Below are 19194 nucleotides of genomic sequence, written 5' to 3'. Positions count from 1 at the left end.
GTTTAGGTCGTGGACTGGGTTCAACAATATCCCCCCCAAAATTCATGTACACCCACAGCCTCAGAGCGTGACCTTATTTGGAAATAGGATCTTTGCAGATCTCAAGTTAAAATAAGCTCACAGAGTCCGCCTGCCGATGCAGGGGACACGGGTTCGTGCCCCGGTCTGGGAGGATCCCACATGCCGCGGAGCGGCTGGGCCCGTGAGCCATGGCCGCTGAGCCTGCGCGTCCGGAGCCTGTGCTCCGCAATGGGAGAGGCCACAGCAGTGAGAGGCCTGCGTACCGCAAAAAAAGAAAGAAAGAAAAAAATCTATTTCAACTGCTCCTCCACATGGAAGATGTTATCTTTCTGAAGTAAAAACTTGGCTGGATTGCTCTGTTGCTTAAACATCTTCACTTAGCACAGAATAAAGCCCAAGTTTTTAGCATACCTTTGAGAACTCATTATAAACAAATATCAGTCTGTCTCTCCAACTGAATTATAGGTTCAAACTGTGACTTACAACGACCGACCTCATCCACCTCCCTCCTTTCCCCTGCCAGCCTCCCTGACCCCATTCTCCACTGCCCTGCCCTCACTCAAAAAAAAAAAAAAAAAAAGCTCATATTGGATTAGGGTGAGCCCTAAATCTAATGACTGGTGTCCTTATAAAGTCACGTGAAGAAACACAGGAAGAAGCCCATGTGATGACAGGGGCAGAGATTGGAGTTATGCTGCCACAAGCCAAGGAATGCCAAGGATTGCCAGCAACCACCAGAATCTAACAAGAAGCAAGGAAGGATCCTCCCTAGAGAGCCCTCACACGGAGCATGGCCCTGCCAACACCTTGTTTTCAGATCTCTAGCCTCCAGAACTGTGAGAGAATAGATTCGTGTTTCAAGCCACCAAGTTTATGGTAATTTGTTACAGCAGCCCTACGGAAGCTAACACAACAGGTGGTAACCTGCCCAAAAGAGGGGATGCATAAGACGGCCTTTCTAAAAGCCCTAATGGTATAGGTCTAGACCCCAACAGTATGCCATTCCACAGCTTGGGCTTCACAAGTGGGGAAATCGAGGCCCAGAGAGGGTAAGTGGCTTACTCAAAGGGCCATAGTAAGTGCAGAGAAGGGACCAGAAAGCCAGACTCCTACCTCACCCCCCACCCCACCCCACCACCAGTTCGGCCCTCAGGGAAGGCAGACTGCTCTACTTACCACAGTGCTGGTGATTGTGTCCACTGCAGAGGTGGACTTGGCTTCCTTGATTCTGGAGACGGGTTTACTGAGCTCTGGTCTGGAGCAGCCGAGGAGGCTTGAATTCCTCAAGTCAGTAATAGAGCTGTCAGGCCTCGCAGATGTAGGCCCATGGGGAGCAGGGCCAGCCTCCTCCCTGGGGGCCTCCTGCTCGAGGCTGCTGTCTGTCTCATGTTTCTTTGTGTCTCTGATGCTCGACAGCAAGTCGGGCGTGCAGGACACTAATGCCAACGGCTGGAGGTACTGGGAAGGAGGAAACCAAACGTACAGCCCGTGGGAACCCAGCTCTGTCCACTTCCAGGTCATCTGCACCCAAGGGTGGGTGCAACGGAGACGAGGAGGAGAGGAAAGCAATCGGAATCAAAGTCTCTCTGATCGGGGGCTCTTAACCTGGGGTTCAAGGACTCCTAAAGGGCTCATGGATGGTTTCACGGGGCCTTTGAGCCACTTGAAACTGCAGTTTTAGAATTGTATCTTTGTATACGTGATGGCAAGAGATTCCATAGCTTTTACCAGATTCTCGAAGGGTCTATGACCCTAACAAACTTATTTTAAATAAAAATAAAAACCTGCTCTAAACCTGTCCCTTCAGGTAAGCCTTTGAGAAGGAGATGGACTGAAAAGTCAACTGAATCTTCCCAGTGAGCCAGAAGAGAGAGCTAGGCAGAGAAGCGGGGGATCCAGAGATTCAGACGATAGGACAACTGGATAGCTGGCCCCAGCCTAGAGGCTGGTCCACACTTTGAGCAGAGAGCAGGCCGGAAGCACCAGCTGTGTTCAGTCACCCCGGGTAGTGTTCTGAGGTCCTGCCTCCCAGAAGCTCTTCCCTGTGGCCTCCTCTCTCAGCTGTGCCCCTGGCCTGCTGGAGGGGAGCATTCCCACCCAAACTAGAGCTGGGGACCACGACCACGGGTAGTCTTAGAGCCTGCTCCCTACATGGGGATGGTGGTCAGCCTCCCAGCTGCTTTGACTCCCGCTGAAGGAAGAGGGGCGGACCAGCGAGAGTCCTCTCTGCCTGGACGCAGGGATCCTCTGAAGGCCTCCGGGCTCCCCGCCCGGGGCCCAGCCCTCCACGCGGCCGCATTCCTTCAGTGTGCCTGAGCTCTCAGTGGTGGTCTCCTCGGCATCCCCGCCCTGGACCGGCCCCAGCCAGGGAAGGGTGCTGGGCATGCGCGCTCCCCTCCCATCCCGGTTTACTTGTTCGGAGGCCGGGCTGGTGGCGGTCTTGCACTCCTGCCTTTGTTTCTGTCGCCAGCTCTGCAGGCTCTTGCCTCTCGCTCGCTCGCCTGCTGATTCCCCCTGCATTTCTACCCTCTTATCTTTCGTTTGGAAGGATATTTTCTGTTTCAGTCTCAGCTCCTGGATCAGCTGCCTGCCCAGTGAAGAACAGTCATGTAGGTTAGGGATGGGCTGGGCATGGGGACACTCTCCTTGAGGGCAATGAGACACCCTGCCCTGCCCACCTCATATGGTGGAGTGGCAGGCTGCACCCCACTCACCACACCCCACCTCTCTCCTCAATTCCCAGTAGGCCAGATCCCACAACTGGCAGGTACTGGGAAGAAGGTCTGGGTAGGAGGCTAAAGTTAGGGGCTCCCACGTTGGACCCCTTCCTATGCTGGGCCTCTCTGGCCAATGATGTGACGGAAATAACTCAGTCATATGACTCAGGAGACAGGGGTTCTAGAGACTCTTCTGTCATTATCTGCTGTACGATCCTTTTTCTGCTCCATGAAATGAGGTGGAGGGCGGGGAATGGACCGGATGGGATGAGTCCCTTCCGGCCCTTAGATTTGACACCTACATGAATCCAGGAGGCAGCCCTGAGGGGCTGGGCATTCTGGAGTGGGGTGGGGGTGCCTGTCTCGTGGGTGAGTTTCTAGAAACAGCCTCATACCCACTTAACAACATCCCACACCAAAGAATCTTACGATTCTTGGTCCTTGCGAGACCAAAGCAACTTCAAGGCTGCCCCAAGGTTACCCCGCAGGTCAAGCAAACCCCTCTTCCCCCAACACCCTGCTCCCCTAGCCCCAGGAGCCTTCCTACCGGGCATACACCTCCCGAGCCCTGGAGGCAACTGTATTCTGGAAGAGGGAGTTGTTGTCCTGGAAAAACTTCTCATACTTCTCCGAATTCACACTGGGATAAATCAGGCGGAAGCCTCCACAGTTTTCCTTCTCATACTTCTCAGTTTTCTCTAGAAGCACGGCCTGAAAGCCCTTGACTTCCTCCTTCCTGTTGGGAAGCAGAACACAGGGCTGCCGTTAGGGTTTCCTGGGACCAAGCTTGGAGAGGACATGGCCTTTCCAAGGACACGGATGTCATCTAGGGCCAGACGGAGGCGACGGAGGCCTCGCACGCAACAGTGGTCAGTCAGCATTTCCTAAATAAATGAACGCATGAACGTTTCCCTGAAAGGAGATTCTAGCCCTCCCGGGACAGCAAGTGTCATAGTGCTCTGAGAGCTGGCTGGAACGGTCTCCCTGACGGCTCACCAGGTTCTCTCCCGTTACAAGTAGAGCCTATTTCCCTCTTGGCTTTGTTCTGACGAGGCAGACTGTCGCCATCTTCCCAGTCACAACCCCTGCTACCCTTCTCTGGCGAACTGGCAGCTTGTGTTTTGCTAAATTTGAGGGCTGCATGGATGAGCTTGATGAGCTTTTATGAGCTGTGATGATCTCATTCTTCCTCACGGCACCCCGGGGAGGCGGAGGTCAGGGAGGGAGGAACGATAAGCCCCTTTTACAGCAGGGAAACCAGGAGCCCCTGAGCCACCCAGGGCTAAGTCATGACGAGGAGACTGATCCAGAGGAGGGCCCTGGCCGCCCCTTAGCTGACGCTGCCTCCTTCTCCAGGAGTTTAATGGACTACAGCCCACCCAGCGGGCTCTGTGTCCAGACCTGCCACTTACCAGCGAGGTGACCTGTACAAGGCAGTTCCCCTTCCAGAGTCTTGGTCTTCTTAGCTCCAAAAACAGGACCATACAACACCCCATGCTACCACCTACCAACCCCCCTTCCAGGGAAGACAGTGCACATGAACACGCTCTGAGAAACACAGTGCCATCCAAACAAGAGATGCCATGCCCCGGTTCCAGAAGCTCAGTCCCGAAGGATCAGGCTGGCTCTGCTCATGTGGAGGACAGCGGGCCACCGTGGGATCTGAAAAGCAACAAAGCCACTCCCTGACCGGGCTCTGGTGTTCCTTCTCGCTCTACAGAGGAAGGCTTCTGTTAAAAGGCAAATGCTACCCAGCAGGGAGCAGGGCGACAGAGGCTCCCGCCAACACAGAGGCAAGGGGAGGATGGACAAATCTTCCTTTTTGTATAGATAAATGGCTGTACTTTTGAATTGGTAATCCCTGGATCTTCATATGATATTAATAAACTCATATCCATCACAGGTATGTATGTCTATAACTTAATCTCCTATTTTTAGGAACAAAGGAATAGCCACAGTAAAACTGTTCAAACTGCCAACATCCTGCCAATATATATTAATTTTCCAAATAGGATTATCATTTGTTAGAATTGACCCATTACTGTCCATTGTACCTGGTCTCCCGAGAACGACACTGCTGCAGGAACCTCGCCCGGTGTCTCTCCTCCTCCAAGACTTTCTTTTTGTCGCAGCTTCTCAGGTTGATCAGGACCAAAGTGTCATACAGCAGACTGTCCTTTACCTCTTTATCCAACCAGGAGTCAGTGGAGAAGCTCGGAGAGTGGTTGACCTGTGAGGGCAAGACGGCAGCTGGGGAGGCTGGGCAGGGAGCAAGCGGGGTGTGAGGCGAAACGGCCCCTCCAGGGAACCACCCGAGCCCACCTCGGCCGGGGCCCTGGCTACCAAGATGAGTGGAAAGGAGAGGGAGAGAGGGTCTAGACTGGAGCCACGGTGAAGAAAGGAGGAAGCAGACCCCCCTCCAGTTTAACTAGCTTTCATTTTAGTCCTGTCTTCCTGAGAAGCATGGCAGGGGGCGGGGGGTGCTGTCTTTGGTTTCCCCTCCACCTGGTGTGCGTGCGCCCCGTCCCGTGCACTGTGCATCCCAGAGAGCAGATGGAAGGGGACAGTCCAAAGGGCCGGGCTGGGAGGTGGGGAGGGGAAAGGAGTGATGCCTTCGGGACCCTGACTGGGGTTGACGGGGAGACTGGGGGGAGGACGGAGAGGACCCATTTCTGCCCACACGAGAGTCTATGTTGTTCAGAGGCACTGTGTGACATGTGAAGGTTTCCAGCAGTTTCTGAAGGCCTGCTCCTGGTGGCTTATTCTGCTCTTCGGGTGAGAGCTCCAAAGGGCCATATTCTGCTTCCCAGCCACACTTGGGAATAAGGGCTGGGAATGGAGGAAAGGCAAGGCCCCAGCAACCTGATCTGTAAATCTGGGTCTTGCGCTCTGAGGGCTGACGCTGTGTCACTGGCAGCTGTCACCATCACCTCTGACTTGTACCGCAGCCCCACTCCCACCCCCACTCCCGGCGTGCACCCTGAATGGCCACGGGAGAGGGCTGCTTGCACAGGTCCAATCGGGAAGAGAGGAGGCCACCCAGGAGCTTCTCTTCCTCCTCTTCCCGCCACCCCATGGGTCTGGGGGAGGCAAGAAACTCACTGAGTGGCTCCCCACCCATTCTCGTGCCCACAGACACCGGGCTGCTCTCCATAGGTGCTTGGAACCGAGTGGTCCAGGCCCCTGAGAACCAAGCCTGGCGGCTCCTGTCTGATCTTGAACATCCTCCACCCAGCTGTGTTGAAGAACCACCCCTTTCTGGGAGACGACTCTGTTATGAAAGGTAGAGTTGTCTTTAGAATTACTCTGGGCCTGAGATGAGAGCTTCTAAGTCTGGGTGGACCTCCAGAAGGCACAAGGAATTCTCTAATTCCCGGCCATCTACCTCCCTCTGGTGGCCACTTTTCAGCAAAGGGAGAAGCCCCAGGCAGCAAGCGCCTCGGGGGGCAGTGGCTTGGGAAGTGGATTACAACTGCCTGGCTGAGCAGGAGGGCGGAAGGATGGGCCCGGCTGGCTGAGCCTGGTAACAGGCGCCAGTTTCACCCCTCGCCCCAAGCCCGCACCTCCAGCAGCCAGGGCTTGAGTTTGTGATCCAGCAAAATGTCGAAGCCCAGGATTTCAAAGCAGGCGCTGTTGAGTGTGTGATTGGGGAAGCAGGTGTGGTAGTTATGCTTGATGTTGGGGTGAGCCGAGATGAGCGTCTTGATGATGATGTCCTCGATGTCTCTCCAGATCTGCCCCACGTTGTAGCCGTGGCTCTCCATGTACACGTTGAAGGTGGAGAGCTTCCTGGAAGGGAACCGCGGGCCATGAGGCAGGGCAGCCCACCTCTGGTCATCTAAGGCCCTGGCATGCCGGAAACCAGAAACTTCTGGAGAAGATAAGGCCCCAAAGCCAGTGGGGAGGGACACCCAGGAGCCAGGGTGATACCAGGGCTGTGTCGGCTCAGGAGGACCTTGCAGGAGCCGCAGGGCCATACTCCTCAAGCCTCCACAGTCCTGGAGTGGACAAAGATATACTGACATGTAAGCCCTGGCCTGGGCACTTTCACTGTAACACAGAAAGCACCTGTGGGCTGGGGCAGGGATTCGGTATCCCAGGTGAAAGCTGAATGGATGAATAAAAAATTCTTTTAGGGCTTCCCTGGTGGCGCAGTGGTTGAGAGTCTGCCTGCTAATGCAGGGGACACGGGTTCGAGTCCTGGTCTGGGAGGATCCCACATGCCGCGGAGCAACTAGGCCCGTGCACCACAACTACTGAGCCTGCGCGTCTGGAGCCTGTGCTCCGCAACAAGAGAGGCCGCGATAGTGAGAGGCCCGCGCACAGCGATGAAGAGTGGCCCCCGCTTGCCACAACTAGAGAAAGCCCTCGCACAGAAACGAAGACCCAACACACAGCAAAAATAAATTAATTAATAAACTCCTACCCCCAACATCTTCAAAAAAAAAAAAAAAAAAGAGCTCATCAAGAAACAGGCGTATAACCAGCACCTTTAAAAAATTTTTTTTTAAAAAAAACACCCTACATCATGGTTTTGCTTTGGTGGTAATGGTTTCTCAGCCTGTGGCGTTCATTAGAAGCACTTAAGGAGGCTTTTAAGGCCAAGGATACCTGGGTTCCACCTCAGCTATCTGAGGGAATTCTGGGGACGCTGAAGACACAGAAATTTTGTTAATTTTGTTCACTGTTAACCCCCTAAAGGGCTGACCAGAGGGAAAAGGAAACCCCAGGGCATCGCCACAGATAGGGTCACCAACTGTCCCAGGGCAAACCGGACAGTCTGATTTTAGAGCTGAAAGTCCCACATCCCAGGAAAACCCTCAGTCACAGGCAAACCTAGATGGCTGGTCACCCTATCACAGTGGGAAGCCTAAGGACCATTTGAGGAGTCAGCACACACATGAGACAACCAAAGACGCATTTACATCATGACAGATAAACAGAGGCCACTCAACATAGAGGCACACCTTTTCTACCTGCCATTGTCAAGGATGGAGTGTTGCACGTACATGAGTTTTCCAGATCGCTTGAAAGCAACCCTTTCAAGTGCAAAAAAAAAAGTGTTTAATTTGCCTAACTGGGAAATAAGTGTTCTCAAAGTAGATTATACACTCCTCTACCTTCTTATAACAGACGTTATGAGCCATAACATAACCTCTTCTTGATGACTCAGGCACATCACAATGAACACACATAATTGTGCAATTTCATAACGTCCAGTGGCTAGTCCATTCAATTTAACACATCAGCTATGTGGCAGGCACCCTGAAAGACGAAGAGGACCCAGTCTCTGCCCCAGAGGCCTACCAGGTTTCCAGTTTTTCTTCTTCTTCATTGCTCCTACTGAGTTTGCCGGTACAGCTGGCCTCAGGCTAGGGAGGGGAGAGTTTGAGGTAGGGGATGGGCTAGTAGGAGAAGCAGATTGTCTCAAAAGATGGGGAAGAGGAAGATGAGGAAAGGTGAAAGCAAACAGGAGGGAGAAAAGGAAAGGACTCTGCCCCGCAACATGGGAGGCACCTAGAAGGCCAGGGCACCATTCTAACCATCAAGGAATTTAAGTACAACTGGGGACACAAGGAAAACATGTGCCCCAAGCACAGAGAAGTTACGGGCTACAGCTGATGCTGACCGTGAGGGTGGTGGGAGTCCAGAGATAGAGAGGTTACTGGGGGTGGTTAGACTCGGATTCCATAGGCTTGTCCTTAGAGATGGAAGCCAATCCACTCATCTGACAGGTGAGGAATCGGAGGCCCACAGAGAAGATGGGTCTCACCCACACTGCAGTGGTTATATGGCTGAGTCAGCACCTAGAACCAGGTCAGGGAAGGCAACATGGAAGCTTAGTTTGACAAAAGGGCCTTCAAGGATGTTCTCCCATGTTTTCAGTTGGAGCTGAGCAAAGCCAGAGAGGTGGGAATGAGCAAGGCCTGTGTATCAAAAATGAGCAGAAGAGTATCCGGGGAGAGCACCTCGGAGCGGACGGCACAGGCACTGCTAGTGGTTAAGGGCACAGACCCCAGAGTTCATTCCAGCTCCGCCACTGCCTAGCTGTGCGAACGTGGGCACGTTCCTTAACCTTTTCACACCTGTTCCCCAATATGCAAAATCGGGGTGATCATAATCAAGCCAACTTTATAGTGTTGTTATGAGGATGAAATAGGTTGAGGAATGTAAATTTCTTAGAGCAGTGCCTGGCAGACAGGAAGCGCTCAACAAATAAAATGGTAACTATTAATGTAGTAATAATAAAAGTGGGAAATGGAGTCTGGTCAAAGCATACAGCAAGCAGAGGAGTTTGCATTGGATGCTCTAGGCACCTGGGAGCCACACTGGTTACCTGAGAGCAGACGAAATGAGTATTCGGAATGTGTAAGAATAACAGCACCCACTTGCACCGGGGCGTATTGTTTTTGAGGCCTATTCATACACATCATCTCAATAGGTCCTTACGGCATATTTGTGAGGCTGGCCAGCCGGGATTCATGTTTATTACGTCACTTTATGCATTTATTTATTTTTGGGCTGCGCCCTGTGCCTTGCAGGATCTTAGCTCCCCGACCAGGGATCAAACCCGGGCCCCCAGCAGTGGAATTGCAGAGTCCTAACCACTGGACTGTCTGGGAATTCCTTATTGAGTCATTTTAGAGAGGAGAAACCGGAGGTACAGAAAGGCTAAGCAGAGGTGGCTGGTGTCGAGGATGAGGCTGAAGCTAAGTCTGGAGGACAGGAAGGCACCGAGGGACATCTGAAGGAGGAAACTTCAGAATTCAGTGACCTGCTGGAAAAGGAAACATCTAAGATGACACCAAGCTCTCCAGTCCTGCGGGTTAGAAGTTAGAGAGGGGGAAGCTTGGACTGCTGAGGTGGAAGTGACGTGAGAGAACACGTGACATTGGGAAATGCTGAGCTGGAAGCAACGGGGAGACATCCAGGTGCAGCTGAGGAGAGATGGGCCTGGAGCACCGCAGGGGGACAGGTGGCGGGTACTGCAGGGGCAGGGGAAGGGGGGGCAGCCGACAGCTCCAGCAGAGAGGGGGGATGGAGGAGAGCAGAGGGATGAGGCCAGGCCCGGGTGAGTGAGGCGAGGAGAAGGAAGGGGAAGCGGTGGGGAGTTAGGGTAGCAGAACAATACTCCACACCCTCACCTTAGCCCTGGCACCACATAACACCCCCCCATCACAGCCTGAGGGCCCAAAGCCTGCTAGTGGGGTGTCCATTCTCATAAGAGGAGGGAGATGAGGGCCCTTTGAGGACATGCCTTTAGACAAAGGAGAAATCACAGTAACTACAAGCAATATCCGTGCTCTGTCACAGGTCACTTGAGTCTCAGAGTGACCCTACGAGGTGGGCAGGGCAGGGCGTCTCACTGCCCTATCCTACAGACCAAGAAATGGAAGCTCAGAGAGCTGAAGGGACTTGCTCCAGCTGACTCAGCCGGCGAGGGTCAGAGCGGGGACTGGAAGCCGGGCCTCACCAAGCCACATGCAACCGTGCGGGAGGCCAGAGGGTGCCCACAGACCAGGTGGGCAAAGAGGAAGTGGGGGAGCTGTGGGCAAAGTCAGTGGCCAGCGCCCTCCGACAAGGGGGAGATCGCCTCCTGCCAGCCCAACACGTCCCCTTCCAGCAGGCTTAACCTAGTGATGTTCCATTTGCTTTTTGGAACTCTGCTACCAAGGGAGTCGTGAAATTCCCTGTGCTTCTCTGATGCTCTGAAGCCAAACAGACTGCCTGTTTATCAGTCCTTTAAGTCTGATGCAAGAGAAAAAGCAGGGACATCGTGACACATCACCTGAGAATCTCTGTTGGAGCAACACCCCAGGGAACCACAGGCCTGGCAGGCCCTTCTCCGGTGTCAGACCGGCAATCGATAAATATCTGTTGGTCTAGAAATGTCAGAAGGGCCAACTGTAATAAGAGTACGTTTTGGTGTGTGTGTGTGTATCCTGCTGAGGAAACAGTTCATGTTTATCTCTCCTCCTCCCAACCTCCTAAGGTTTATGATGTGGCCTTCTTTTAATGATTAACAGCCAGAGGGCAGAGACTAAAAAGTCTGTTCTGGGCTTAGAGGCAAAGAAATATTTTCTGACACCATGTGACCCAAGATGGAAACACTGATGGGGACTGACAGGGTTTGGATAGAATCTGAGAGAGCAGCTCGGAGCCCCGCAAGGAAAGAAAAGAGAAGGGAAGCCGCTTCCTTACCTCTTGCTGCCAGAGAGAGCATCTCGAAGGAAACTGGAACTGTGCTTATTAATGGAATAATTAGTCAGGTGCATGCAGATATCGTCCTGGGGAAAGAGACACAAGTCTGTGGGGTCAGGAGGAAGTGCAGCCTTCCACTTCCTCTCTGTGCCCTTCCATGGCCCCTGGGGCTTAAAGAGATGGAAGAAAGGGGGCGTCTTAGGGCTGACTTACACTGGCAAAACAGAGGAAGTAAGAAGAGGTATCCTACAGCCTGGAGCATAAGACACTCCCACCCCTCCTGAGGCTGGGTGGTGCTCTGCTGAGGGGGGACTTCAGGAGCCCCGAGGGCCTGGGGATGTCGGGGGAGGGCTGGGGGCTTGCCCACATCCGTCTTTCCTTGAGCACCACGGAATTGTGGCTTTGCAGTCAGGCCACGAGTCCCCACCTCACCTCTTCCTAGCTCTGTGACCTTGGACAAGTCCCTTATAACTGGATTTTAATTTCCTTATCTGTAAACTGGAGATGATAATCCCTATCTCTGAGGGCTCTTGGGAGGGCTAAAGGAAAGAACAGATATACCCTGGCACATGGTAAACCACAGTTCAGCAAGTGACAGCCACATCCACCATGCCTTGAGAATGCAGGTGTAACCAGGATTTTTTACCAGCTGAGGGAGGAGGGGAGGCGGCGTGTCCCCGAGCTCACCAGGTTGTCTGGGCAGGGGTGGGAGTAGGAGGTGGTGGCGAAGCGCGCCAGTCCTTCTTTGTACACAAAAATCCTGAGAGGGTCACAGGATGTCATGAGCACGTAAATCCGCAGGTCAAACTTGAACCCATCGATGATAAAGGGCTGGGAGGAGAGAACAGAAGCCACACGGCGTCTGAGGAGAAACCCAGACTGGAAGCCCATTAGCGCCCTGTCTTGTTTTCGTGGCTTCAGCTCCAGTGTTACCTGCGTTACAGAGGCCAGGCTGGGCTGGGGCTGGGGAGGGGGACAAGGGGAATTAGGCCATGTGACCTTGTGGAAGTCACTAAGCACACCAGGCCTCAGTTTCCTCATCTGTCAAATGGCATGAGTAACCACCTCCAAGAGCTCTCCTGGCAACAAGACAAGATAACATGACAAAGTCCTGTGGTGAAGGCCATGTTGTCACCACCCAGGGCTTGCTACTGTTGTACTTCTGCCAGAGTTCTCCCTGCAGTTGCAGTATTGACTGCGATGCCAGCCAGGTCTCCTATGCACCTTCTAGAAGCCTCCCTCCCTGTAAACGGCTATACCTCCAGTCATGGACAGCTGGTTACCATGCTCTCTCCAGGGCTACTTCCCTCTCCCAAAGGAGGTGGGGCCTCCACAGTCCCAAGGGGCTCTCTCCCAGCTGCCGTCTGTTAGAGGCAAGGGGCCAGCCTGGCAGCGCGAGACCAATCGACAAAAGTGCAAGGCAAGGGGGCTCTGGCCCAGGCACATGTCACGTCTCTGGTCAGAAGGCTTGGTCTGACCAAGTCCAAGGCAGGACTTGGCTTCACCCCCACCCCACCCTCCCTTCCCTCTTTTCACAACCAGTCCAGTGGAGCTACAGCCTGAGGTTGCCGTGGATGATAAATAAATAATCACGATGAGGAATTACCTTTGAGATATAGAGTTGACAGATCATATCCTCCCCTGGTTTGATTTCTGTCACTGTCTGGGTGATGAATACACCTCTCCCCTGGCAGCCCGAATCTGGCTTACAGATGTACGTCTTATTTTTTCTTGACCTGCTGTACTTCTGCAAATCTCCCCAGCTACCAGAGCAGGAAGAGAACGAGATACACCTTTAGCGGGGGTATCAGTGAAAATGAAGGCTAGCTCTTTATTTAAAAAAAAGAAAAAAGTGACAAAAGCCCTGGAGTTGACAGACAGACGCCCAGAGATCTGGTTATAGGAGAGGCAGTCGAGCACACACAGCGGAGAGAGGATGGGCTCTGGAGGGAATTCAGACCTGGATTTAAACCCCGGCAACAGCACTCACCAGCGGTGTAGCCCTTTACCAGGACTTGACCTCTCTAAGCCTCAATTCCATCATCTACACAATGAGGACAATGACAGCTATCTCACACATGACATGATGCAGGCAAGGTGCTGGTCCATGCCACACACCCCACAAAGGTAACTGTGATCCAAGCGGTTCGGCTTTCTGAGTTTGCAGATAAGAGGTGTGAAGTTCTGAATCTGACTCAGGCCCTGACAAATGATGTGACCTTGGATCCATCAGTCTCTTCCCCTGCTCTGGGCTTCAGCTTTTCCTCTGTAATGCTTCCACTCCAGCTAGAGTGTGACAGGGCAAATACTATCCTTGAACGTAGTTTGAAGAAAGTATATTCAGAAGAAATAAACCAACTTAAAGGATTATAAATCTCAGTCTTGCTATACTTTTTTTTTTATATATACTTCTTGTTTTGCATTTTAAGTCAAAGGAGCATTGTCACCACTGGAGAAGTCACATGACTGCAATGTCCCTCAGTGGCCATGAAATGTGGAGGCGCCTGTCAACCCGATGGCAAACACATTTTCTTTGAAGTTGCTGCTAAGCTCTGCAAATTGTTCCAGACAAGTTAGGAAAGGCTGGGAACCCTGGGGCACTTGGTTTGGGAAAGCACTGGGGGCAAACAGGAGAGTGGGATTCCTGGGGGGCCTTTGTGAGTAAGAATAATTCTGATGGCAACGCTCCTCTACTCCCCCACCTCATCCCAAACACCAGACAGTACCCAGGTCATGCTCACGTCATCTCACATTCCTCCTGCTTCTCGTGGTGTGGGCCAGAGTATTTTATGTACCAGGAATGGATGTCCATTTTCCAGATGGATAGAGTAAGACCAGAGATGGGAAAAGGCTGACTGCCATCCACGGCACTGCCATGGGTCAGAGGTCAGGTGTCCCTCCCTGCTCCTAACCTGGGTGCTAACCATTACCTCACTCCCTCCAGAAATGCTCGAGGGCCTTAAAAATTCAGAAACTGCACAGTGAAAAGGCTGGAACAAGTTCAAAATCAACAGCTTTCAAGGTCAGAACAAATTCTCATCCCGACTGCAGGCACAGGCTCCAAGGCACCCAGCCCCTAAATGTCATCTAATTTTATAGGCAGATCCTTATGTTTTCTCAACCTTGGACACACCCTTTATTCCTTCTCTTCTTGAAGCGGAGAGAGAGAGATGGGAGACCCTATGGGAAGGGAAAGAAGCAACCAGGGAATCGGGGGCAAGAGGAAAATGTAAACTGGCGGTGGGGAGTGGAGAAAGGGGCGCAGGTGGGCACTCACTCAGCAGGAAGACACCAGGTCCTAGGGAAAAAGTGGAAATCTTTTGGGAATATCTTTAACATGCGGCTCATATTCCTGGCCAGCAAGTCCTTGCGGCAGATTTCAGTCATCCCTGGGAAGTGATTGATTTTCTGCAAAGGAAGCCGGAAGTTGTGAACACGGGAGTCCATGGGAGTACCCATGAGCTCCCCTTGGGGACAGTCATAAGACTAGGGCTCCACGGGGTAGATGCCACGCTTACACAGAGGACCAGCTCTGACCCAGATACCTGGTAACTTTTGATTTCCATCACCCGCTCCAGCGACACCGAGTAGTCAGTCCAGTAGAGAGTCCAGTCGTCGTTTTCTCCTCCCTCTCGAAGGCCATACTGTTGGGCAGCCCTACGCACTGCCATGGCAGGTGGAGAAAGAAAGGCCCGTCAGCCGGGAAGTGGGGGAGGAGCACGTGGTGGGGAGGTTATGTTTCTAGGTGCTCCCAGACCCTACACTGAAGCCAGACAACTGGGCTCCTTGGGACTGGAAGCCATCTTGCCCCATCTGGACACACCGTTGCCGAGAAAGGAACACGGGGAGTGGAAAGGTCCTGGAGAACACAGCCTGTGCCCAGTGATCTCCACAGAAGGTTGTCGGGGGTGAATGTTTCACCCACCCTTGCCAGCAAGTAGGCCTCTCTGGCTTTCCTCCAAGCACTAGCACTGAATGTTCAGGGGATATAAACTAGTCCTTAACGTCGGCCAGAGCCAAGCTTAATTAGCAAGGTAAATTGACAGAAAAAACTATGCAGTGTATTTCAAAACCATATATATGCTATCACGTCCTTCTTCCTCGGTCCCTATTAATCTTTTTTTTTTTTTTTTTTTTTGCAGTACGCGGGCCTCTCACTGTTGTGGCCTCTCCCGTTGCGGAGCACAGGCTCCAGATGCGCAGGCTCAGCGGCCATGGCTCATGGGCCCAGCCGCTCCGTGGCATGTGGGATCTTCCCGGACTGGGGCACGAACCTGCGTCCCCTGCATTGGCAAGCGGACTCTCGACCACTGCGCCACCAGGGCGATAGTCCGATAGTCCGATATCCCGATCGATAGCCCGATCCCTATTAATCTTAATAACTGGGAGCTGACTCCAACACAAACTCAAATGCCTTCAAGAGCCTGGAAAGGAAGAAGTGCCTGCAGTGACCAGGAGAGTCAGGACCAAACTAAAGCACCCAAATTCGAAATGAAAATAGCAGACTTCCCTGGTGGTGTAGTGGTTAAGAATCCGCCTGCCAATGCAGGGGACACAGGTTCAAGCCCTGGTCCGAGAAGATCCCACATGCCACGGAGCAACTAAGCCCGTGCGTCACAACTACTGAGCCTGTGCTCTAGAACCCATGAGCGTAGAGCCCCTGCTCCACAACAAGAGAAGCCACCGCAGTGAGAAGCCCGCACACCGCAACAAAGAGTAACCCCCACTCGCCGCAACTAGAGAAAGCCTGGGCAGCAACAAAGAGACCCAACACAGTCAGAAAATAAATAATAAAAATAAAATAAATATATATTTTTTTAAATCACCCTTCTAAAAAAAAAGGAAAAAAGAATATATGAGTGAGCCTTCCCAACTCTTTGGGGGAATCCAGTGGGTCCCCATGGTGGGTGCCTTGAATGCAGATGCTCACCACTCTCATATCGGCAGCTGGACAGACTGATCACCAATCATCTGGAAAAGAGAAAGGGGAAAGCACCAAGACAGAGACAGACACACATGCCAGAACAAGGGACTGCACGTAGAAACATCGTGTCCCACATGGAGCTGCCTGATACCTAAGTGGCCACACTAAGCCCGGTGTGACCATCCCTGTTACTGAGGACACAAATCCCCAGGGTTGCAGAGTGACAGCAAACATGGGTTCAGAATACTCTGCCCACAAGCTAGAAATTCTGTATTGTGATTATAGCCGATTTTGCTTGAAGCTTCATATGAACATCATCGCCTCCTCAATCCTTTTACTCCAGTGGCCCATCGGGAACAGGAAGTGAACATCTTTTTGGCCAAAATACTTCATGGTCTCCCTCCTCTTGCCCCCCCATTAAGGGAAGCTGTGAGTTAGAAAGCGGACAAGCTTTCAGACATCAATCAGTCTGAGGAGTAATTCACTCCCCCCACCAGAATGGAGCAAGGCCTCCCTGGTGGCGCAAGTGGTTGAGAGTCCGCCTGCCGATGCGGGGGATACGGGTTCGTGCCCCGGTCTGGGAGGATCCCATATGCCGCGGAGCGGCTGGGCCCGTGAGCCATGGCCGCTGAGCCTGCGCGTCCGGAGCCTGTGCTCCGCAACGGGGGAGGCCACAACAGTGAGAGGCCCGCGTACCGCAAAAAAAAAAAAAAAAAAAAAAAAAAAAATTAAATAGGAACTAGAATGTGGCTGCTGCAGTCAGATCCCAAGAAGCCAGCGTGATTCTGTTACATTTAAAGTGTACGAAATCCCCAGGACAATGAGTACTTTCTTAAAACAAGGAAATCCATCGTCTCTCCCCACACAGTGTTTTAAAGGGATTCTAAACACAACTAGAAGGAGGATTAGGACAGGCATGGTTTTATAGTACACACCATTATTGGATTCTATAAAACAGGTGATCAAAAGTGGGTTCTTTTTATATGAACCAAAAGTGGTGTGAGTTTTCCTCCACACAGTTTCTCCTTTACCCACTCCTTAGCAGCCGGGGCCCGCCCCCTCCAGGTCCCCCCTGGGATCCACGGTTCAACATGGATCCCCATTCCTCATCTTTCAGTCCTAACCTCTTTTTCTTCCTCTTCTTCTTGCCTTGCTGCTGGGCATTCTGAAGCCCATGTTGAGCCCCAGTGTTCTCGCTCACAAAAGCCAGGGTGACGATTTCTTTTGAATCTTCTATGGAACTGTCCTGTCTCTCTTCTGAGTCTCTCCCTTCCTCTCCTTCCAAAAGCAGGCACTGGAGCATCTCCCCTGCCTGGAGGACGCTCTCGGGAAACACCGGTCCTCCCCTGGAGAGAGGGTAAATGGAGTGGCAGTTACTCGCATCCACCTGCAGGGGGAGCCCCCTCCCTTGCTCTTGTGGGCGGTGGACCAGCGCTCAGAGACCAGACAACACGTTGCAGTTTATAAAATGCCACCCCACCTCCACAGTTGGTGCAGGCTCCAGCAAGGAGCTGATTCCACCTTTTGCCATGACTATGACCTTGGGGACTCATTCAGCCAACACTGGCCTTGGTTTTCCCCTCCTGGGGTTTTCAGAAGCAAGCTGAGATGCTATGCATGGCACCACGCCATAAACAATCTTATTAAAGTGAGTGAGTGTCTGGAGACAGCCTCAGAACCAAGCCCTAAGCCTCCCTAGCTGAGGGAGTTAGTCCCCGTGGGTGCAGATGAGGTGCTTTGAGGAAATCTGTTAACTATTTGGGCTCTGCACCAAACCTCCCTCTCACGATCTGCTGGCTTGAGAGTGAACACAACGGGCGCTCATGAGTGCAGGACTGACTCGTAGCTGGTTGAACAAGATTCAAGCCCGGGGCCAGATGCAGCCCTTCGAAGACCCCAACCCCAGAGGAGGCTACAGTGTCTCCCTCACCATCCAATTCAAGATGAAAGCAAGACCAAATTGTAAAATACCTACAAGGAAGTCCAGCAAAGTTCCCATTCCACCCCCTCCCCCGCCGCCCCCATGATGACTTCTGTGATGTTTGCTTGAAATTTCAAATATTGAAGTTTTTGACATGGTTTTTAATGCCCCTGCTTCACTAATCCTTAGGAATGTGCTTAGTCTGCCTTTGGGTACCCAGAACTGCCCAGGCCCAATAAACTGGTTCATATCCTCTTCACATCTGAGGCTTCTATGACTGTAAAGCCAAATTTCGGGTGCTTTCCCCCCCTCTCCTCATCTCCCCAAAGCCCGCCAACCTCCTCACTATGTCAGGCCCTCTCTCTTCTTGCTACTTACCCTGTTCTTTCCTCACAAACTCTTTGGCTTTGAAAAAAGATATTAATAATAGCTTTATTATAATTTATTCTAATGTATTATTATCATTGAAATACTATAACGTTAAAGGAAGCTCAGACAAGGGCAGTGTGGGAAATCACCCGTAGCTAACATAGCAACTTTGGCCCTTCTCTGTATTCTTTTTTGTTCTAAATTTCTAAGCATAATTATTCTTATGATTGTAACCATAATAGATAAACAATCCTGTATCTGCTTTTTGCCCACTTACTATCATAACATAACCATCCTTTTGGTTGTGGCAAAGTTTACATAGTTCTAATTTTTAATGGTTGTGTAATAATATCCCATTGAAGGAATGTGTCTGAATTGAACCAACCATTGCCCTATTATTGGCAATGTAAGTTGCTTTCAATCTTGCTATTACATAAATAGCTCTAAAATGCACTTTCCTGTACAGAAGAGCTTGTATTTCTTTAGGATTATATTCTTAAGATATTTATCCAGAACTAGAATTACTAAGTTAATGAATATGAAAATTATGTAGCCTCTGATATTTTATTTATTTATTTATATCACCATGTTATTTCCCAGAGGGATTCCAACAATTTTGACTACCACCAGCAACGTGCAATTATAGCAGACTCACCAGAGTCACACAATCTCTTGGGAATCATCTCCCCTCTGTACCCAACCGTGCTAATTCTAGACAACTTTTATACCTTACGGCCAGGGTTTTTTTTAACATTAATACATCCTGCCACCTCTCTCTGCTTCTTTCTCAAACCAGAATGGGGGAGGGGGCTCTAACTCAGAGGCTACCTATGAATAATTTCATAATAAACCCTTACATGGGCATCATTCTTTAGGCTTTCCAAAGAATTGTCACATATACGATCTCACTGAATGCTTGTAGCCACTTCTCAGAGGGAGAGCAGTGTTTTTATTATTATTATTATTATTATTTTTTGTGGTACGCGGGCCTCTCACTGTTGTGGCCTCTCCCGTTGCGGAGCACAGGCTCCGGACGCGCA

The 19194-nt window shown here is 51.6% G+C and overlaps 1 protein-coding gene across 1 annotated transcript in view; it reads right to left on the bottom strand.

Annotated features, from left to right (window-relative positions):
• TTLL6 (tubulin tyrosine ligase like 6) overlaps positions 1-17173 on the bottom strand; it is a 29019-nt gene extending 11846 nt beyond the window's left edge. The window contains exons 1-12 of the mRNA XM_060082184.1: positions 16989-17173; positions 15871-15911; positions 14486-14604; positions 14218-14348; positions 12547-12703; positions 11628-11771; positions 10941-11026; positions 6302-6527; positions 4793-4968; positions 3286-3474; positions 2434-2608; positions 1198-1479 (exon numbers count right to left, since the gene is read on the bottom strand). Coding sequence (XP_059938167.1) covers positions 1198-1479; positions 2434-2608; positions 3286-3474; positions 4793-4968; positions 6302-6527; positions 10941-11026; positions 11628-11771; positions 12547-12703; positions 14218-14348; positions 14486-14506 — 1587 coding nt within the window. The 5' untranslated portion in view covers positions 14507-14604; positions 15871-15911; positions 16989-17173. The remainder of the gene's footprint in view (positions 1-1197; positions 1480-2433; positions 2609-3285; positions 3475-4792; positions 4969-6301; positions 6528-10940; positions 11027-11627; positions 11772-12546; positions 12704-14217; positions 14349-14485; positions 14605-15870; positions 15912-16988) is intronic.
• Positions 17174-19194: the final 2021 nt, after the last annotated feature.

Source organism: Mesoplodon densirostris, chromosome 18 (genome assembly GCF_025265405.1).
Source record: "Mesoplodon densirostris isolate mMesDen1 chromosome 18, mMesDen1 primary haplotype, whole genome shotgun sequence".
Taxonomy (NCBI): domain Eukaryota; kingdom Metazoa; phylum Chordata; class Mammalia; order Artiodactyla; family Ziphiidae; genus Mesoplodon; species Mesoplodon densirostris.
Note: the sequence above shows the minus strand (reverse complement) of the source record. Positions and strands in the feature narration are given on the sequence as shown.